The sequence below is a fragment of the Mastacembelus armatus genome, chromosome 20 (genome assembly GCF_900324485.2).
Source record: "Mastacembelus armatus chromosome 20, fMasArm1.2, whole genome shotgun sequence".
In the NCBI taxonomy this organism is placed as follows: Eukaryota; Metazoa; Chordata; class Actinopteri; order Synbranchiformes; family Mastacembelidae; genus Mastacembelus; species Mastacembelus armatus.
The window spans coordinates 7,917,475-7,936,517 of record NC_046652.1 but is presented as its reverse complement, the minus strand read 5'-3'; the positions used below and the strand labels follow the sequence as shown (position 1 = coordinate 7,936,517).

At 42.7% G+C, this 19,043-nt stretch overlaps 1 protein-coding gene across 6 annotated transcripts in view; it reads right to left on the bottom strand.

Annotated features, from left to right (window-relative positions):
• The window catches only part of atp8a2 (ATPase phospholipid transporting 8A2), a 50,063-nt gene extending 32,069 nt beyond the window's left edge, over positions 1–17,994 (bottom strand). For 3 of the 6 annotated variants that reach the window (XM_026291948.1, XM_026291954.1, XM_026291950.1), the window contains exons 1-7: positions 17,797–17,994; positions 10,704–10,881; positions 7,716–7,815; positions 4,449–4,547; positions 1,987–2,032; positions 1,733–1,773; positions 102–175 (exon numbers count right to left, since the gene is read on the bottom strand). In XM_026291948.1, coding sequence (XP_026147733.1) covers positions 102–175; positions 1,733–1,773; positions 1,987–2,032; positions 4,449–4,547; positions 7,716–7,815; positions 10,704–10,881; positions 17,797–17,839 — 581 coding nt within the window. In that variant the 5' untranslated portion in view covers positions 17,840–17,994. Of the gene's footprint in view, positions 1–101; positions 176–1,732; positions 1,774–1,986; positions 2,033–4,448; positions 4,548–7,715; positions 7,816–10,703; positions 10,882–11,552; positions 12,096–17,796 lie in introns of those variants that run through there. The other 3 variants (XM_026291949.1, XM_026291951.1, XM_026291952.1) reach the window with 3 other exon arrangements.
• Positions 17,995–19,043: the final 1,049 nt, after the last annotated feature.

Genomic DNA, 19,043 nt, shown 5'->3' with positions numbered 1-19,043 from the left:
AATTATTAATTAAACCAAAAGAACTACAACACATAAACAGGCATACACAAACCCCTATGCATACACACACACATACCCACACACACACTATAGAGTCTGACCTGGATGACACTATGACCATGTCAGCTGGAAGGTGTTGGCCATTGGTCACCTTTACTATGTCTCCTACTGCCACCTTGTGGCCAGGATGCAGCAGTGCAACAACATGGGGTGTTAGGACAGAGGGTAATGGGAAATAAGAGGGGGCAAGGGAGGAAGACAGACAAGGGAAATAAAAGCAGGTTAATAAGTTACAGCCAATAAAGTGAAAAAGACACAAGATAAAGTAACTGTGATCAGAGCAGCACACGGCATACACTGGGTGCTACAGAGGCAGACCAGAATAAAATACATATATTACAATGTTATGTAGGTAGAGAGAGAAGGAAAAAGGAGAAACTAAGGAGTGCTGCAGCCAACCTAAATAGCTTTACGCTACAAAACTATTTGAAAAACAATGTTCAACACCTAGTCGACTATATCAGTCCACACGTAGCATAGAAAAAAAAGCATGACTCTGTAAGTCCCAGTGTCTCATGTCTCATGTCTCTGGATTACCCAATTACAAAGAAAGAACTATCTGATAACAGCGGAAAACAGGTGCGTGAAAGCATGTGGAACAGACAAGCTGAAACACAGCCAGTGTGCTAACGTCACATCACGCTCAGTCTGAACTATTTAAACTAGCTTTTCAGGTTTCCAATACCATGGTCTAATACCATGTCTAATACCATGGTCTAATACCATGCAATTAATCATCCAATGCGAAGGAGAATTGTGCACTGGTTCATTTTTTGGAATGTTGTTGAAAAAAAGAGAATGAGAAAATTATCCAAATTAATTTCGGTTAAAGTTTATGACAAAACAAACTCAACAACAAATAAATAGGAGCATTTCAGAGACACTATTATCACCATCTCTCCTCAAAACAAATTTAATTACCAAGAGAGCAGGACAGATGGTCACAATTAATGAGCAAATTCAAGAAAAGTGAATTACAAACTAAATTCATTTTGTTCTGATAACTGTAATTTGTCTTAGACCACACTAGAATAAGATAGAATAGGCTTTAGAGGCAGTGCACCAACAGCAAAAAAGCTAATTATTCAACAAACATGACTGTTGACAATACTGGACAATTCAACTCCAACAGCAAAAAACACACCTGTTTTTTTTTTTTTCAAAATCAAAAGCTCACACTGCATGACTAAAGCCTAGACACAAGAAATCGTGGGAACCAAAAGATGAGAAACTAATGAGAAAATATGGAATCACTGCAGGTGAGTTGGTGACATATTTCTGAGACAAATCTAATCATCAAAATAAATTATTTGAGAATTCAGAGGTTTACTCAACCCAATTTTGCAAAACTTAAATTAAGTTAAGCAGAAGTTGCAAAAGGACATGAAGCATATTTGCCTACATAAAAAGTGGCATCTAGTAATAGTTATAGCAATATAATCAGTTATTTTAACATGCCCTTATACAGGCATGTGTTTTTTTGTTCAGTCTTGGGTGACTCAAATTTGATGATGACAAATTTTCTGGCAACATTCTGTATTGCTTGCAGAAATCTGTTGTGTACTTCTTTATTGTTTTAGGTCATTTCTGCCAATAAAGTGTGCAGAACTGAGACAGACAAAGTGCAGGAGTGACCAATGAGAGAACAACAACAAAGTGATGATGCTGATACCTGTTTCCAGATGATCGTCTGCCAGGCTCCAGTCCGCAGCACTGGGAGAAAATGACAACACAGTCATCAGTTAGCCTATAGAGCAGCTCTCATACTCTCTCATAGTATTCATAGGGACTACACATTTGCCTGTGCCTGCGTGGCCTGCACTATAATGAGTGACAGACAAAGGCCATTCACTCAGTCATGAAAACAAGTTCCCCAATACACACAAGCACACTCAAGGCACAGAGAGTTGATGTGACACAGGATACCTGTTGTCTTCTTCTTGTTGACTGTGTTGTCTGCTTTGTGTCTTTTCTGTCAAAATACAGATGAAGATGCATTAGCTTTCCTCCTCACACTGTTAAGCATCTCAAGGCAGCATGTCACAGTAGCTCCAGTTCATCATGCCATACTTTACAGATAATTCCTCTTCACTAACTTTAAAACTCTTTGCTCAGTATTATCCACTCAAGTACAGATACTGTGTGTTTAAAATCATTCTCCTTTTCCTGATGTTTTACATTTTTTGTACTGGGAAGCGACATCAACCGGAGCAAAGGAGTTTTTTACTTATTCAATCAGGTGATGCCATAGATTCCCAACGAACGGCCTGGGATGCAGGGCAAGGACCAAACAGAAAGCAAGGAGGAGCTACCATTTCTTACTTCTTTTATTTTGGAAGTGTGAGGTCCCTTGTGTCTAAACAGGATAAACTTGTTATGTACATTGCTGAAACATGGCTGCAGAAACATGTTCCAGACAACTTCACCTTCACTGGCTTTCAGACTGCACTAGCCAACATAGGCTACAGGCAGAGCTGTAAGAAAGCAGGGGTGGTTGCGCTGCTTGTTAAAAACAGATGGTATAATCGAAGATGTTATTATGGAAGAGACATGGAACTGTGAGTTGGGAGTCCGTGTCCATATCATCTGCCGAGGGAGTTCACATTTCCATTGTTGTCTCTGTTTGCAACCCCTCATTAGCTGCTGCAGTCGTAGTGTGTGATTAACTCACAATTACAAGCACAACATCAGAAGGCTTTCGTTGTTATTTCAGGACACTTTAACCACACTATTCTTTCAGCAACCCTGCTATGTTTTTATCCGTTTTTTAAGTTTGGATTTACTGTATACAAAGGTAAAACACGTATATACTTGTACCACAGTCTAGTGTTTCACACTCCCACCTACACACCCATCATCCAGTAGCAGCCTGTGTTCACAAGAACTGCAAGGACTGGAAGCCAATGTGACTCTGCAGAGATGTTTTTAAGCCACAGACTGGAATTTACTCTGCAAGCTCCATGGAGACAACGTCAACTCCATGACAGACTGCATAACAGAGTACACACACTTTGCTGTGGACAACACCATCTGCACCGGGACAGTGTGGTATTTCCCCAACAATAAGCCCTGGTTCACCAGTAAGCTGAAGGGCATGATGAGGTAATTGAAAGTGGGGCTCAGGGACAGCAAAGATGCTTACAGGAGGAAGGTGGAAAACAAGCTCCAGCAAAATGATGCCAGGCATGTGGGGTTTACGACTAGGTTAAATGAGGCTGAGCAGAGCCAGCAATTTAACCATGTACTTCACAGTACCCTCAGTCGGCCCATCACCTTTCTCCTCAGGACCCCACCCTGACTTCCTCACTGCATATGCAGCTTCCACCGTCTCAGACAGACCAGTTTGTGCGGCTGCAGGGATGTGTGTCTGAACGAATGGGGACAATCCTCTCACCTTTCCTGTCAAATGCAGATGTTTGAAATGACTTTGCAGTTGTGTCTCAGAGATAAACAGGAGGCTGAGCACAGAGGCACGATGATGTGCGAACAACCACCTGCTCTTAAATGTGCCAAGGAGACCAAGAGCAAGGATATGGTTGTGGACTTCAGTGGACCAGTATTTGGTCAAACACGCTTTCCATCTTTGGAGAGAAGATGGAAGTGTGGTGGGGGGCTTCAGATTCTTCGGGAGTTGACCTTGACAGCAGACTGGACTGGAAATTAGGCTCAGAGACTGTCCACAGGAAGTCTTTATGCTACCTGCTGCTGGGACCAAGTCCAGCTAGGGCTGTGCCAAATATCGAATTTTTATGTTGCATCTCAAAAAGACTGTGGATCTCAATGAAAAGCTTTGGCTATTTTTTAATACGCGTCATATTTTTTAATATAAGACTGAGCAGCGAGGTACACATTTAGCACGTGTTTATGGTTACCACCCACTTGTGATATAACTTTGCTCTAATAACTCATTGCATCATTGTTTTGACAGAAAGCACGAGAACCCTACACCAAACCTTTCCTGCCAGCTGCTACCATCCTGTACAATGACTTTCCCTGTGTCAGTAGAATGATCTCCTCTGACAAATATTATATTATACATGTTCACTGTACATTTAATGGTATTAATATGCAGGGGTGTACCTAAATGATTAGTTTTTTATTATAACCCATGTTGCACTACAGTGTATTTTAGTATATCAAGGCCTGGTGATGTAAGAACAACCACCTGCTCTTAGTATATTTGCTCACTTTTTACTTTATAGTCCATTTATCATTTGTATGTAGTTCAGCCTTTAACTGTATTCCTTGCGTACCTTGTTTGTGTGAGTCTGTGAAGTGGCTACTGTAACACTGCAATTACAGCAAGGTTTCTGCTATGAGTCTTTAAAACTCATTTAACTCTGAACCTAACTTCCAACCAAATTACAGGGGCTTGCTGTGGTACTCACGTAGTCCTCTATGATCTCTTTGATCCCGGCCACAGTGAGGATGAAGATGAGCGGGACCAGCGTGGTGTAGCGACCGGTCGGTGATACATCAGGGATTTGCTGATGAGAGTCAAGAGAGGCAGCACTCAGAAATGATTGTTGACGGAGAGTGTTGAGTAGTTTAAAGGATCCATAATGGACCATCATAGTGACGAAGATAAACATTAGTTGTTACTGCATTGGGCAACTACCTGCTAGATTTGAAAAAAAAAAAAAACCAAAACAAAACAAAACGGTTCAGCTTGCACACTCATAATAATGTCAGAAATGATGAGATATCAAATACAATTTTCAACATCCAAGTAAAATCTAAAGAAATGATTGTTGATATATCCTGGCATAGATTTGCAGCAACCCATTTGTGGGATTCATCAATCAGATTTGACTGATGATTTGAATGCTGGAGAAAGAGTGTGGCTTGGTGGTTAGCACTGTTGCCTCACAGCAAGACGTTTCCTGGTTCGAGACCTGACAGCCTTTCTGTGTGGAGTTTGCATGTTCTCCCTGTGCTTGTGTGGGTTTTCTCCAGGTACTCTGGTTTCCTCCCACAGTCCAAAAACATGTATGTCAGGTTGATTGGTGACTCTAAATTGCCCATAGGAGTGAGTGTGAGTGTGTGAGGTTGTTTGTCTCTACGTGGCCCTGTGATGGACTGGTGACCTGTCCAGGGTGTACCCCTGCCTTTCACCCAAAGAGAGCTGGGATAGGCTCCAGCAGATCCCTGGGACCCTAGTTAGGAATAAGTGGGTATAGATAATGGATGGATGGATTTGAATGATACTTAGTAATTTAATCGATTAAAATATATCATAACCTTGCAAAAGACAAGAACGTGCGATTTAGACAGAAAATATGCTGTAGCTTGGTGTGGTAGCAGGTTGCAGTTCCAGGTGGTCTTGCTGTTTAATGAGATAGAATTACATGTGTTTGCTGACCACCATAGGGGCTGCACACTTTATAAAGCAAACACCATGAACACTCAGAATTAGTTTATGAACATTTCTCAAATGGCTGTCTGATGTAGTTGAGAGCAGAGAGCCAAATGTTTGGGACAAGCAGTAGTTTAATTTAACATGCTTTATTACAACCTGATGATCTGTATAGCCAACACCCCTACTGTCCACTACTGTAAGTCCAGTTTTTATGATACCTTCTCCAGCCTGCCACTGTTGTGTTGTGTAGTGCACAACCTCTGAGAAGGATGGGCGTGGCTGATATATCCCATGTGATGTACCCGACTCCATGCTGATGAGAAGTCAGTTTAGATGGTATCAGAAAGTTCACCCTTCAGCAAATGTTCTTGGTAAGCTTGGGGCTCTCTGGTAGCGTGTTGTTCAAAAAGCTGTGGAGCAGTGCACTTAGGTCCACATGGTTCTGAGACCATAGGTGCTTCTTGCACCTATGGTGTTCTGAATTTGATGAGGAGGCTGCTTTTTCTGTCCTGCCCCACAGCCATGTACAATGGGTAAAGATTTGTAGTGAATATGATCAAAGCTGGGCAGTTTGTAGAGGGATCTCTTTCGTTGGAGTTGAAGTCCATGGAAATTCTTGTTTTTTCTACTTGTCCTAGCATGTTCCCAAACATGGACCAAATAGCAAAATATTTTGTGTTTCTAGTTGCACTTTCACTTCTGCCTTAAGTCCCACATTCGAACGGACCTCTCCATGCAAAGCTTCAGTAGGATCACTGAAGATCTAACCATATGTGTGGATGAGCTGGTCCTAGTTCAAAAGCTTAGTTTTTTTATGGTGCACTTTTAGATGTTCCTGGTGGATTGTGACACACATCAATCCAAGACATTCACTAGTCAAGTCAGAGAGGAAGGACTCTGTTTGCTTCTATCTCAAATTCAAGTTTTGTGCCCTTCCCCTAATATCAAGTATGATGTCTCACATGAGTAAGAAGTTTATGATGCTTGGTATTTGGTATTATAGTTTTATGTTGGGGGCCAGCTTTATTTTGTCCTTATGGCATCATAAGTGGCACCAAAGTCCAGTTAGCACTTCTTGCCCCGCCCCTGCACTGCTCCTACGGTATTGATTGCATATATCTCAGCTTTTCTTACTACACACGTTCGCAAAATGGTAAGTGTCCTGCATAGAGGCCAAGTCTTCCCCTATGCTCTGCAACTCTCCTGCTCATTCCCACAACTGGTATATCACCACACTACCAATATGTGGCAGTATTGGATCCTTCTATTGGGGTATACTCGCTCCTAAATCCAATAAATACAAAACACAATTTTCCCATATTTCTGTTTACATTTTAATGCTTACGTTTATTATGCAGTGATGAAAAAGATAATAGTAGGCAAAACCAAACCTGTTTTGTATAGCAGAAAGGTCAGAGGGACAAAGACAACCTCTGTCATCATAATGCATGTTGAGCAGGTAGCACGGCTGTAAATCCTTCATCTGTCTGCTAACTACAGCTGGTTCAGTCACCTAGCTCCACTTACCATTTATGTGACAGGGTATGTTGTCATTGTTAACACTAGGTAGTCAGAAGACAACATGAGGTCTATTTGAGTTTATTTCTCAGGGAATTGTTTTATAGCTTCATTTTCGCTTGTTTCTTTTAAAGAAGACAAACTACAGAAATATAAATCATTATCATTAAATAGTGTCAATAATTACACTATACAAAATTATATAAACAAAATTTGTGCGCAGGTGTTTGGATTTCATATATTGTCAGAGATATTTTACCTTTATTGGGGTCAGGATGTACCTAAAGATTATTACTTTATATAAAACTGACAGACAGGGTCAGATATGTCCAACACGTTACGTTTGCATAACTGTAAATTCTCAGATGAAGCTTGGACGTCGTGCAGACAGCAGTATTTGCTATGAGTAATATTTGGGATACTGTCTGGCCCATCAGTGGAAGCTTTTCAGTTTTTTAATTTAGGAATTATTTTGTATTGTTTTATTTGCAATTCAAGTTACCTGGTTTGTATTTCAGCTGTTGTTGAAGTCCCTAACTTACTTTACTACTGTGTAGTGAACATATATCCCTTCAGTGGTTAAGAAAAAAGATCACTATATTTCATAAATTCACAATAATTCATTGTTATCATGGTCAACTCTCAATTAAGGTAACTGGTCCACTATCTAAAAGTCTGTGGGAGCTACAGAATTTAACCCGAAACCAAAAGAAAAAAAAAACAAAACTTGCTCAACTGTGCTAACAGCTGTTGTTATCATTTTGTGCATGCTGTTTACCTGCATGAGTGCAATGAACAGGAAGAAGGCATTGGCAGCCCGTCTGATCTGCTCATAGAGGAACCGTGGCAGAAAGGTGAGAATCCCATACTTGGTAGTACTGCAGAAGAAGACAAGGAGAAAGCAGACATTGCACCATCTTTACATTCAGAGAGATGAAGGCAGAGCCAGGTAGTGCATTAGCAAAAGTAGGAATTCATGCATAAATTGTGTGCTAATGATTTTTTAAATTGATATGCTTGAACAGCATTACCTTAAAGGTTGAATAACAACAGAGTCCATTTGAGTTTTAATGTTTCAGCACCTGAAAATCTATGAGAAACACTCATAGAGGGCAAAGAGAGCCATTATGGGCTGCACACACATCAAATCTATAAATAGACCAATACTCCTAATCCACAGACTAAATTTAGACTGAGAATCCCAGAAAATAGATGCGAGAAACCTTGGCAACCGCAACCTGTCTGTCAATCAGCTGTACTGAAGAGACAACGGTATTGATTAGTCTTGTAAGACTCAGGAGCTCCCGTAAGAGCTTTTAGAGAGACTAAAAATTAAAAAAGTCAACCTTCAAGTCAAGGTCTGTCTTTTGGTTTTTTTTTTTTTTTCCTGTTTGGAGTGAGTATGAGCAGTGGTTGTGCTTTAATGGATAGTGCTTGTCTTTGTGTGTGCTCGTATGCATGAGACCACAAAGTTCATGCACTGTATGGCAAAGCACTTCCCTCCATTACAGATGGGAATCTCCTAGGAGATGAACCCATAACAATTTTCCATCTGCCCCACTCACACGGACACGAATTACAAAGAGCAAGACATGACATACAAAGGAGTAGCAACAGCTGCTCAGTCTGTCACACACAGACAATGTCCTGACCCTGAAGCTCTGTTGTTGATAGCTTGTGTCTGGAGTTAGTGATACTACACCTCTGATCTAACACGTAAAGCCAGATTAATCTAATCAAAACTAAGTGATGAACACACACCAGTGACGTGCATGTTTCTGATGGATTAGGGGGGAAAAAAATAAAACCCAGGAAAAAACATCTTGTGTTATTTTTCAGGCAGTATATGTGCAACGTGCTGATAGTGTTAACAGCTGTTAGCTGCAGGGGTAACTCTCCTGCTGCTGTGCTCCTCTTTGTGTTTTTATTATAAGAAAAAAAAAAAAAAAGGTCAGTGCTTTTCATACATTAAAAAGGTCAAAAGAAGTCACTGGGCTGAGTTCAGAGAGGAATGGTCCCTACATAGGACACAGATAGACGTGTTAAAAATACAAGTGCAAGTTTGTCAAAGAAATTCTCATTCTGTCTCCTTTCTAAGATTGATGAACATGTTACTCTGCTGCATTTGTAAACAGGAAAACAGTACTAATGCTCATGTTCCATAAAAGAAATGCATACAATAAAATATTGAAGCATGGGAACCAGGGAATGGGGAGGATGCAAGCTGAGTATATAGATAAAAGCTACAAGGCTTTAATCTAGAAAATCAATAAGGCTATTGAACCTTTGAAACATAAACAATATAATTACAGGAACACATGGACATTAGAGGGCACGTCTCTCGAGGCCAGGGTGTTCCTGACTCTCCAATGAGCCAACGGCAGGGGCAGGACACTGTAGACGATCCAGTCAGATGATTCAGGGAGCACCTGCCGTAATCTTATTTGTACAGCTGCAATAAGCTCCTTTTAAAAGTAAAATTGAATCTGCTGACAATAATGGCAACACTATTGAACGTCACCTGACAAACGAGAACCTTTCCACCCACAGAACATGAGCTCAGAGCTGCTAATGGCGCCAGCCACCGTAAGTACTTACAAACAAGGATAAATTCAAAGTTAAACACTAGGGAAAACGTACAGTAGCATATGTCTGAATTACACTGTTTACCTAACTCTGTGTTAGTATCTTAGTACAGTCAACGGCTGGCCATTAAACATGCCAACCACAGCTGGGATGTTGTTGATAAAAAGATATTATTCTCCACAGGACATACCATTACGCTCAGTCAGTGACCTGCCTCTACACATCACTTACATTTTCACTTTTGGATCACTGCAACACACCTGGACAATATGTGCAATAACAATACTCTTATGTAGCCCACTTCTTCTTGGCCTGTGTTGCTCTGATCACAGAGTCAAACCTAACAGAACCGTACCTCACTTATCCTCAGTGAAACCCATGGCCCCTCACTTTCTGATCACACCTCCTAGTTTCACAAACGGACACGTTTCTGTGATTTACATGTAAGTGTAGTTACTTTACTTTTATTGGCGCCTCAAATATTCATCAGGGCGTATTGATCAATCAACACATTAAGTGAAGCACTTTTCCACCATCAAGTGGACTTCAGGCAGTGAAATACGTCAACATCACCCTTTGCTGCAGTTATAAATACTCACTTAATAGATGAGTTATTAAATAGGCTTATCGATAGAGTTTCTCTTGAAAGGGTTACAGGGTTCTCAGGGTTACATTAATTTTAGAACTAAAGAACATTTTTACTCTTATTTGACAAAGTTACAGTGTTTTGTGATAAAGGCTTAAGAGAAAAAAAAACAAAATATCAATGGTCCAAAGTCAACTTGTAGCATATGACACACTGGGACCAAAAAACATACAGTCAGGCTGTAATGCCCTTCAACATTCACTCTGTTGGTGTCCTTCAGCCAGGGGAGGGATACCTACGGGCCCTGTATCCTCACAGACTTGTTTTACTAATCTAACAATGAGGGTGATCATACCAATAAACACAAAATAAAAGATGCAAATCCTGCATATTTTGTTCAAACTCTGATAACATCCTTCTGGGTAACAAAACCACATTAAATTTGTTTGGACCTACATTAATGTGGCTCATCAACTTGTCTACTCTCAGCTCAGACTTTGAACGTACACCCAGCGCAAAAACCTCCGTGCATTTAAAGCCACACACGCCTCACAACAAAAGCTACAGCTGACAAAAGCCCAGGGTCACACCTACCTCACATGGTTGTCGCAGAACTTGGTATTCTGCGCCCGGTTGAGCAGCACCGTGCGCGCTGTGGCGTCTACTGGCTCTGCCTGGGAAGTGGTCCCGGACATCTCATCATCTGCCTTGCGGTATCCGGCGGACGAGCAAGCAGGTCCTGCACCGTTGGTTTGATGGGAGAGAGGCGAGGCTGAGTGAGTGCGAGCCAGAGACAGAGGCACAGAGACAGGGGGGAGAGCGAGGGAGAGGCAGAGACATAGACGTGGTTTACAGTTCAAAAGGCGATCAATGAGGACTAGATGCTACTGTATTGCTGATATATACTGAAACCGGTGGGTCGATTCACTGACGTTTCCCGTTATAAACAGCCCCCACCCCCCTCGTATTATTATGCAGGTACAGGCGATGCACACACGCACGTTTCGAGACACCCACGGGACCCCCCGCGTATAATGGATGTGCTGAGGGATGCACAATGGCGAACAAACACCCCGGGTCTGCCTATTTCATCAGCACGTCAACTTGTCCACAGCGAAGACCCGGCGCGCACCGCGGCTGTCATTACGCTTCAGGCACGAACGACCCCCCGGAAAAAGTGACAGGTGAGGATGCAACACGCTTCTTCTGCAGACTCCTTGTCTCCCCGCCCGCCTGGCTTTGTCATGTCCAACCATTTTAAAGCGTCGTGATCTCCGCTCATTCACCCCCGCATGAGCTCCAGGAGCGGGACATTATTCATCCTCGACTGCGCCTAACGACGGCACAGTGCGCACGGCTCTGCAGGCACACTGTGGGGACGTACGAGCGGTGGAAACGGGTTTGTACGCCACAGTTTACTCAGCTGGTAAAACAACAGCGAACCTGGGCGAGGACAGATGCAGCAGCACGCCCGTGCCTCCTCTCTCCTCCTTCGGCCTTGCTGAAGAGGAATCCCCCGGCCCTGGTGAAAGATGCTGGCCCGCTGAGCTCCGCCGCCCTGTCATCTGTCCACCTGCCGCCTCAGGGAGCCCTGGTGTATACGCTCTGGTCAATCCCCTCCCTCCGATTTGAACCCGAAGTACTCGCTTCAACAGCTCAGACAACGGGAGGAAGCCATGTGGAGCTGCTGCGGTGCCGCGGAGGGACAAAGCCGGGACTGTGCTTTTAAAGGGCCAGAAGCCTCGTATCGCCTTAAGGTCTTGCGATCAGGGCACAGATGGTTCAAATGACATCCCTGAGACAGAAACCATCCATCAGGAGATCACTTCATGTCGCTGCAACCTTCCACTGTGATGCCACAGTAGTGACCACAGGTAAACCGTGTGCCATCCTGCTTCTCCACTAATGCAAAACAGAATATAACCTAGAGTGCATTGGTCTAGTGAGCCACAGGTAAGACAGGCTCAAAATCCTGATACTGTGGGACTACTCTTGTCCTGGTCCCACAAGACCTGTATTCTAGTGCTAATTCCCAGCTCTTATGCGTCACTAAACACTTTGATGTGAGTTACAGTACATCAGCAGGAGATACTACATTACTTTATTTCTAATGTGATTACTGTAGTTCTTATCTGTATGTGTTAGTTGTATCAGTTCATGGGATTTGTGTCTAGTTTGATGCTGTAAGTGAAAACAACAGACTAATTGCATCAATAATTTAGAAAAGAATATGGACTGGCAGGGTGTAGCAGATTAGCAGATTCAATTTCCACAGTCCTGGAGCTCGGTTTTATGCAGAGCTACATTCCTACTTTCGACAGATCGTTTTTTTCCCCCTCATTTCTAACCAAAATTAGGTTAATATCATTCTGTTCCATTCAGGCCTCTTCTAAAGTAGGCAAGGAGCTGTAAAACGAGCCAGGCATAAACTACTCAGGCTTATCTAGTGGGTTTGCTCTTATCACATATCAGACTTCCACTGCTCCATTCAAAGAGACAGTAAGTTGTGTGTTTTTACAGGAAACATCTTTTTTTGTTAAACTGAGCAGTATTTGAAGAGGGCACTCAAATTTATTAGACATTTATTAGAGGCAAACCTTCAGTCTTTGTGTTGTAATATGCTTTGTTGCTATTCTGCATGAGATTTTAGGAGCTTGAAGACAATTTTAAACCTCAAACCTTTGTATACTGTGATACCACACCAGAGTACAATGTCCCTGCACGATGCCGAGAGCAAGGGTCAAAGTCTATCCAAGCAAAAATGATAATAAGCACACTATCTCTCATCTCTGTGTCTCTGACCAGGCTATTACCTCCAGGCCTAACAGAGATATAAGTCACAATCACAGCTCAGCACTCCACACCGCACTGGGGTCAATCAAGACACAGAGCGATTGTAAGAAAATGATTAAGGGTGATAGAAGGTTAAAGGTAGTGAAGGGCACTGCATATTAGCTGTAACGTAATCTTTTTTTTTTTCCTGTCACTGCAACAGTTATTTCCTCTTCCTTTCTCTCTTTCATCATGTATTATCTGTTTTTTCAATACCTTTTTCATTTCTTTGCTTACAGAACTATTTACAGTACCCGCCCTATACTTTTTAACCCCTGTAGACACTACCTTTCCGAGAGAGATCAATAACGGCTTTCTCAGCAGCCCCATTTCAGCACTGATTCATTCCTGAGGAGATCAATGCCTCAGTTACTCACTTCTGATGGAGTAGAGGTGCAGTCACCTTTGTAACTCATTACTGATGATCCGGTGATGAGTCAGCAGCAAAACCCCAGCAGAGCACTGGCAGGTCAATTACACCCAAGGCTAGTCGGTCAGGTACCATAGGTCTGAGAACCTGAAGCCAGAACAGGTTAAGACTAGACTGATCCTCCCCCAGCAAACACCCTGATCTAGTACTGTGCTGGGAAGATACTAGTAGCTATTGGGTTGCTGAGGCTTAAACAAGACGTGCTCTGTTTCCTAAAAAACAATCCCTTGGCTTAATCACCCAAATGTCCATGTATTATGCAGAGAAGCATAATAACTCTCTGTGTATATGTGTCATTAGAAGCGTATTAAATCCAAATACGTTCGTGGATAGATCAAATAACCTCAGGTAAATTGAATCAGGGCAACGCGGTGTGAAAATGCACACAGATGAATTGTCATTAGAACAAGATGCCACTCACCACGTGCTCTGTGATATCTTAATGTGGAGTATTAACTTTGTGTTTTGGCCTGAACCAAAGATGCTCTGGCCTGGTGCCTAACTTCCACTACTTCTACTAGCCAAGCTACTGAATAATGGATTGGGACAGGCTGCATAATTCATCTATATTTTCCAGCATGGCAGAGCATTTTTCTCCAGACACTCTACCTTGGTGCTCTGCCCCAGCCCTCACTCAAGATGTGGCACATCAACCACTGTCACCATATCCACCTCAGCAGCTGTGTCAATCAGCATAACTGCCAAAAGTGAGTTTATAAAACATAGCTTTTCAAATCCAACCATGACTAGAAGAGATGCACAACCTTCCAAATACAACCCAGAGATGAAATGAGCCAGAAAGGAAAGAGCTATTCATCATAACAGCAGTTATAGTATCTGTAAAATTATCCCCAGCTGCCAAGGCACTCCCACCCCCACAAGCTATACTCTGGCTCATCTGAAAAACTGTCAAAACATTTCAGATGGCTAAATGTACATCTTTAAATCAGAGCATGCATATTTCATCCCAGCATGTTTTGTCTCTGTGTCTTGAAAACATGGTGGATTATAGATTTGTTTTCCATTAACAGCATAGTTTCAGGTTTTAATCCTTTAACAGCCAAGTGCCCTGACAAAGTTTTGTTGAGCTAAACACTAAAACCACAACTGTCTCACTTACATCAATGACTTAAATTAAAAGGCATAAAATATCTTCCTCCCCATGTCTTTGTCCAACCCACAATCTGGCTGCGTGGCCAGAAAAGAATTACCAACAGAGGATCATCTCCGGGGATGACCTATACCTCCCATGGATGTCCTAGTGTCTTAGGTGACCTGCAGGTCCTATTTGCAGGTCCTGGTAAACCTGGTCTCCAGCATTTCTAGTGAGCTCATTTGTACCAGTAGTGGAGAAGGAAGTAAGGCAAGAAAGCCTCTTACGGACGAAGTGAGCACGCATGATAATCCCCTCTCTGTCTGCTCTGCAACTTCACCTGCTGCTAATCCATAACGTGACAATCCTACAGGTGAGACTGCAACACGCACGCACACACAAAATACACTAAAAATGTGGCCATGCACACATAGAGCATGTACACGCACACACTCACACTGTTTTGTGGACACACTCTCTCTCACACACACTCACACAGGTTAACATACATCTCTAGCTGGCAGAAAACATGCAAGGCCCCTACATGCAGCTATTACCCTGCTACCTCTCTGACTCCTGCTCACAGTCTGTGCTGGGTCATATATGCATGCAGCAGTGCTCGGGCATGCCATGTCCATACATACATGTGTTGTTTTTTTACAGCATGCACCTCTATTCATAATCGAAGGTGTACCTTCAAGACCCCAGTGCACATCAGCCTGTCTTCATCACCACAGTCTGAAATGAGTGGTCACCCCACAATCTACAAGCACATGCAGTGAGAGGGATAAGTCCTGTTCAGCATTCATCACTCCAGGCCCCAAGGAGCTACAGATTATTCAGGGTCCACAACAGAAATATCACATCTTAACCCTTTCAGATGAGAATCAGAGACATACCGCAATTGGACATTGTAGCTCTTGAGGGCCAGGGGGATAGGAGACAGCTGTTCCAAGCTGCCGCGCATGGCATGGCCACATGCACCTTGGGCCTCTGGACACAAATGGGGCGTCATCCAGTCTAATTTGAGCAAACTCACTTTTGTCAAACCTGTCTGTGAGGCGGGCACGCATGGTAGCGCTGGCGCCCTGGCCTGGGTCCTGCAGTTCAGAAGCCTCCTGTCTAATGGTGGTCAAGACTAACTGCTCTGTGGGTGCCAGAGAGGCCGCGGCAGGAGAAAACAACACACACAAGACAACAAGTCAATATACACATACCACACACAATGTATCTAAGTGTCAATAACCGCACTGTAAATGCGTTTGTACGCCACTGTCATTAGAAGCATTAATGACAGATGAGATTCAGTCTGATGCACATAAATGGACTTGACCAAAAACTTGTGACTTGTTCAGGATTGCCCCCATGTGTCCGGTTTATGTAAATACCTTCTTGCTGCAATTTATTAGGCCTCTCTTATCTTCCCAACGTTATCTTCAGTAGCTTAGCAGCCATGACAACCAGTCATTATCTTACCAAAACAGACATATTGTTGACAGCTAGTTGAGCTGCATTATTTGCATAAACTAGGCCCACCAACACTGGGGCAACAAGTGTCTCTACACTTAAATAAAAATCCTTGTGGTCTTCACGAGACGATCTGCAGAAGCTGCAATCTTCATTACATGTGGTTTACCTCAGCATTGTGACATCATTTTAAAATACATGTCTTTCTACAGCATATTGTGGTTTCTCAACCAATGTGATACTTGCTTTCTGTTTGTGAGAACTCATGTAAAAGGTGGTTCTGGAAACACAGTCACAGTTTGTGGTGGCCTTAAATTTAAAACATGCTGTGACAGATTGTAACTGTGGACGTCATCACCAGGGATGTGGCAGCTCGCTAATTGGAGCAAAGAATCAAAAGGTCCGGCTCCAAGAGATTACAGCAAAGGCACCAGGGAGAAGCCAGACGGGAACACATGTACATACCAAATGATGCTCGTTTCAATTCTGTGCTTTAAATAGGGCACTGCTAAACATCACATATCTAACTTTTAGACCAAAACATGCTCTATCAGTGTTATTTAAAGGCACGTATTGTATCTCACTAAACTGTCAGATAGGCTTCCACCTTTTGACATTGATGCTTATCATTTGGACTTGGACTGTCTTCTGGACTGTCTTCTGGACTGTCTCATTGTCAAAATATCCAGTTGTCTAACTTTTTAAACAACACATATCTGGGAAACTCTGGCCTGAAGACAATACGCTTCCGTCGGTGCTGGTCTCTGCTCAAAGTGTCCCTTGCTTTCTATTTCTGGAATCTGCAAGAGGCATGCAACCACACACAAACACCCACAGCAGCAGGGCAGCCACTGGATGAGCAGGACACATGCTCCCCGCTCTCAGGACAGTCTTGTCTGTTTGCCATGTGTGAAATCATCAGATGCATCCTCATCCTGAGGAGAAGGTGCAGCATTTTCTGCCAAGAAGTGAGACAGTAGCCAACACCCTGCAGATCGGTATAGGAAATGTATTTAAAATAAATCGCCTTGGTTCAGACGGAAGACACAGCAACAACCTGAATCATCCCCTTCCAGGCTGTGGACGGGGACGGCCTTAAGGTGAGGTGAGACTCATTTCAGCACGGCTCAGAATAGGAGCGCTCCTTAGGCGGTCACGTGTTGTTTAAGTCGGTGAAGTGGTCTTGGACTGATCTATACGAGCTGCACGTTTGAAATGCAAAATAACATTTTATTTACTAACACACAGACACACACACACACACGAACATGACGAATATCGAAACATCGCCACGTTTTAGGCGACGCAGCCCATAGGAAAGGAGGAGGTTCAATGGAGTCTGACAGAAAATTATATAATACCTCAGTGATGCAATGGGAAACAAATATACATTTAAAATGGTCATAAGGCCACACAACAGATTTACATCCATCCAGTCGGGGACAAATAGGTTCTCTGTTGGTGATGCTAAGCCACAGACCCGATCAGCACTCTAATGACAATGACTATATAAAAATACCCGCTACAGATACAGACGTCTACCTGCAGCAGGCACCTGCAGTCTGCTTGCCCTTGCATCCTAAACCGATGCCAGACAGCGGACTGGAGCTGGAGGATAAATACCGGTCCAGTAAATCAGCCCCCCGTGCATGCCGCAGTCCCGGACAGTAGCGATCATCGTTATTATGCAAAGCACATAGCAGACACTCAAAGCTTCGCTCCGCACAGGCCGCTATCACAATAAGGATTGACCTGGTCCTAACAGGGACAGAAACACCGGATTGCACTGACGGGCCACGAACTGAGCGGCGGGCAGAACCCCAGTGGAGCAAAGATTAGATGGAGTGTTTTTTTTTTAAGCGTACCTCCCTCACTGTGTATCTTCTTGGCTCTCCGGTTGAAATACATCGTGCTGGTGGTGAACGGGTGCCGGTGATACTGGGACGAGGAGGCCGCAGCATGCTCATGGCTCACCGGGGAAGGCGGCTCCAGTCCCGGGCTGCGGCCGCTGCTGCTCACGGAACATTATCTCTCGGCTGGACGGCGCAGGTGCTGTTGCAGGAGGCGTCAAGACGCACGTAAAACAGAAGTAGCTACTTCCGGCTATTCCTTTCAAAATAAAGTGTGTAACAATTAAAACCCATCAATCTTAAATGTGTCAAATTAAAATGTTTAATTGTCAAAATCCATTTCTCACTTTAATAATTTGATGACACAATATTGGGTTTGCCACATTGGCTAATTAGTTAGAGGCTTTTTAATAAAAACTAATGTTTTCTCGCAAAAATGACTCATTTGATTATATACAAATACACTACACACTACTGAACTTACTCATTCCACCACCACGTCTCCTTATCTGCTTTTGTATATAAAGCATTTTTACATCAGATAAATCAGGTTTTTAACTTATTAAATAAGAACAGAATAAATATTCACCTTTGCAAGTGGCCAAATGGACATTCACCAAAAAGAAGGCTTCTGAGACCCAGGTTTGTTGGGACTTGAACCTTGCCCTCAGTATGGAATGAGATTTGAGACACTAAGAACTGAGCAGAAATGAGGACATTGAAAGTACGTCATTATTTTTTCAGTTTCAATTTTTATTTTTTCAGTTTCAGTTTTAAATTTTCCAGTTTCAATTTTCTGTTTTTTAGTTTCATTTTTTTAGTTCTAATTTTTTCATGAAAAAAATGAAACTGAAAAACAGAATCAAAACTGAAAACACGAAAGCTGAAACTGAAAGCATAATTATTTACTTTCAATGCCCTCACTTCTGTTCAGTTTCTATTGCCTCAAATCTCATTCCATAAAGAACGAAGTCCAATAAGTCACTCAAAAGTAGCAGGCCAATAAGGACATGATCCTGTAACACCCACCCCCTGAGACTTTTGTGCAAATAAAACAAAAAAAAACAAAAAAAAAAGAGAGAACTGGATGGAGATGGGTGTGAAACGAAAGTATGAGCCAGAACCTACCCACTTTTTTTGTCTGCAGCTGGGCCACCTTAAGTGCTACTAATCCACCCCACAGCTTACTGAACGACCATTGAAAGGCTTTTACTGACTGACAAGATATCAAATACAAGGGCTGACATAACCCAAAGAACCAG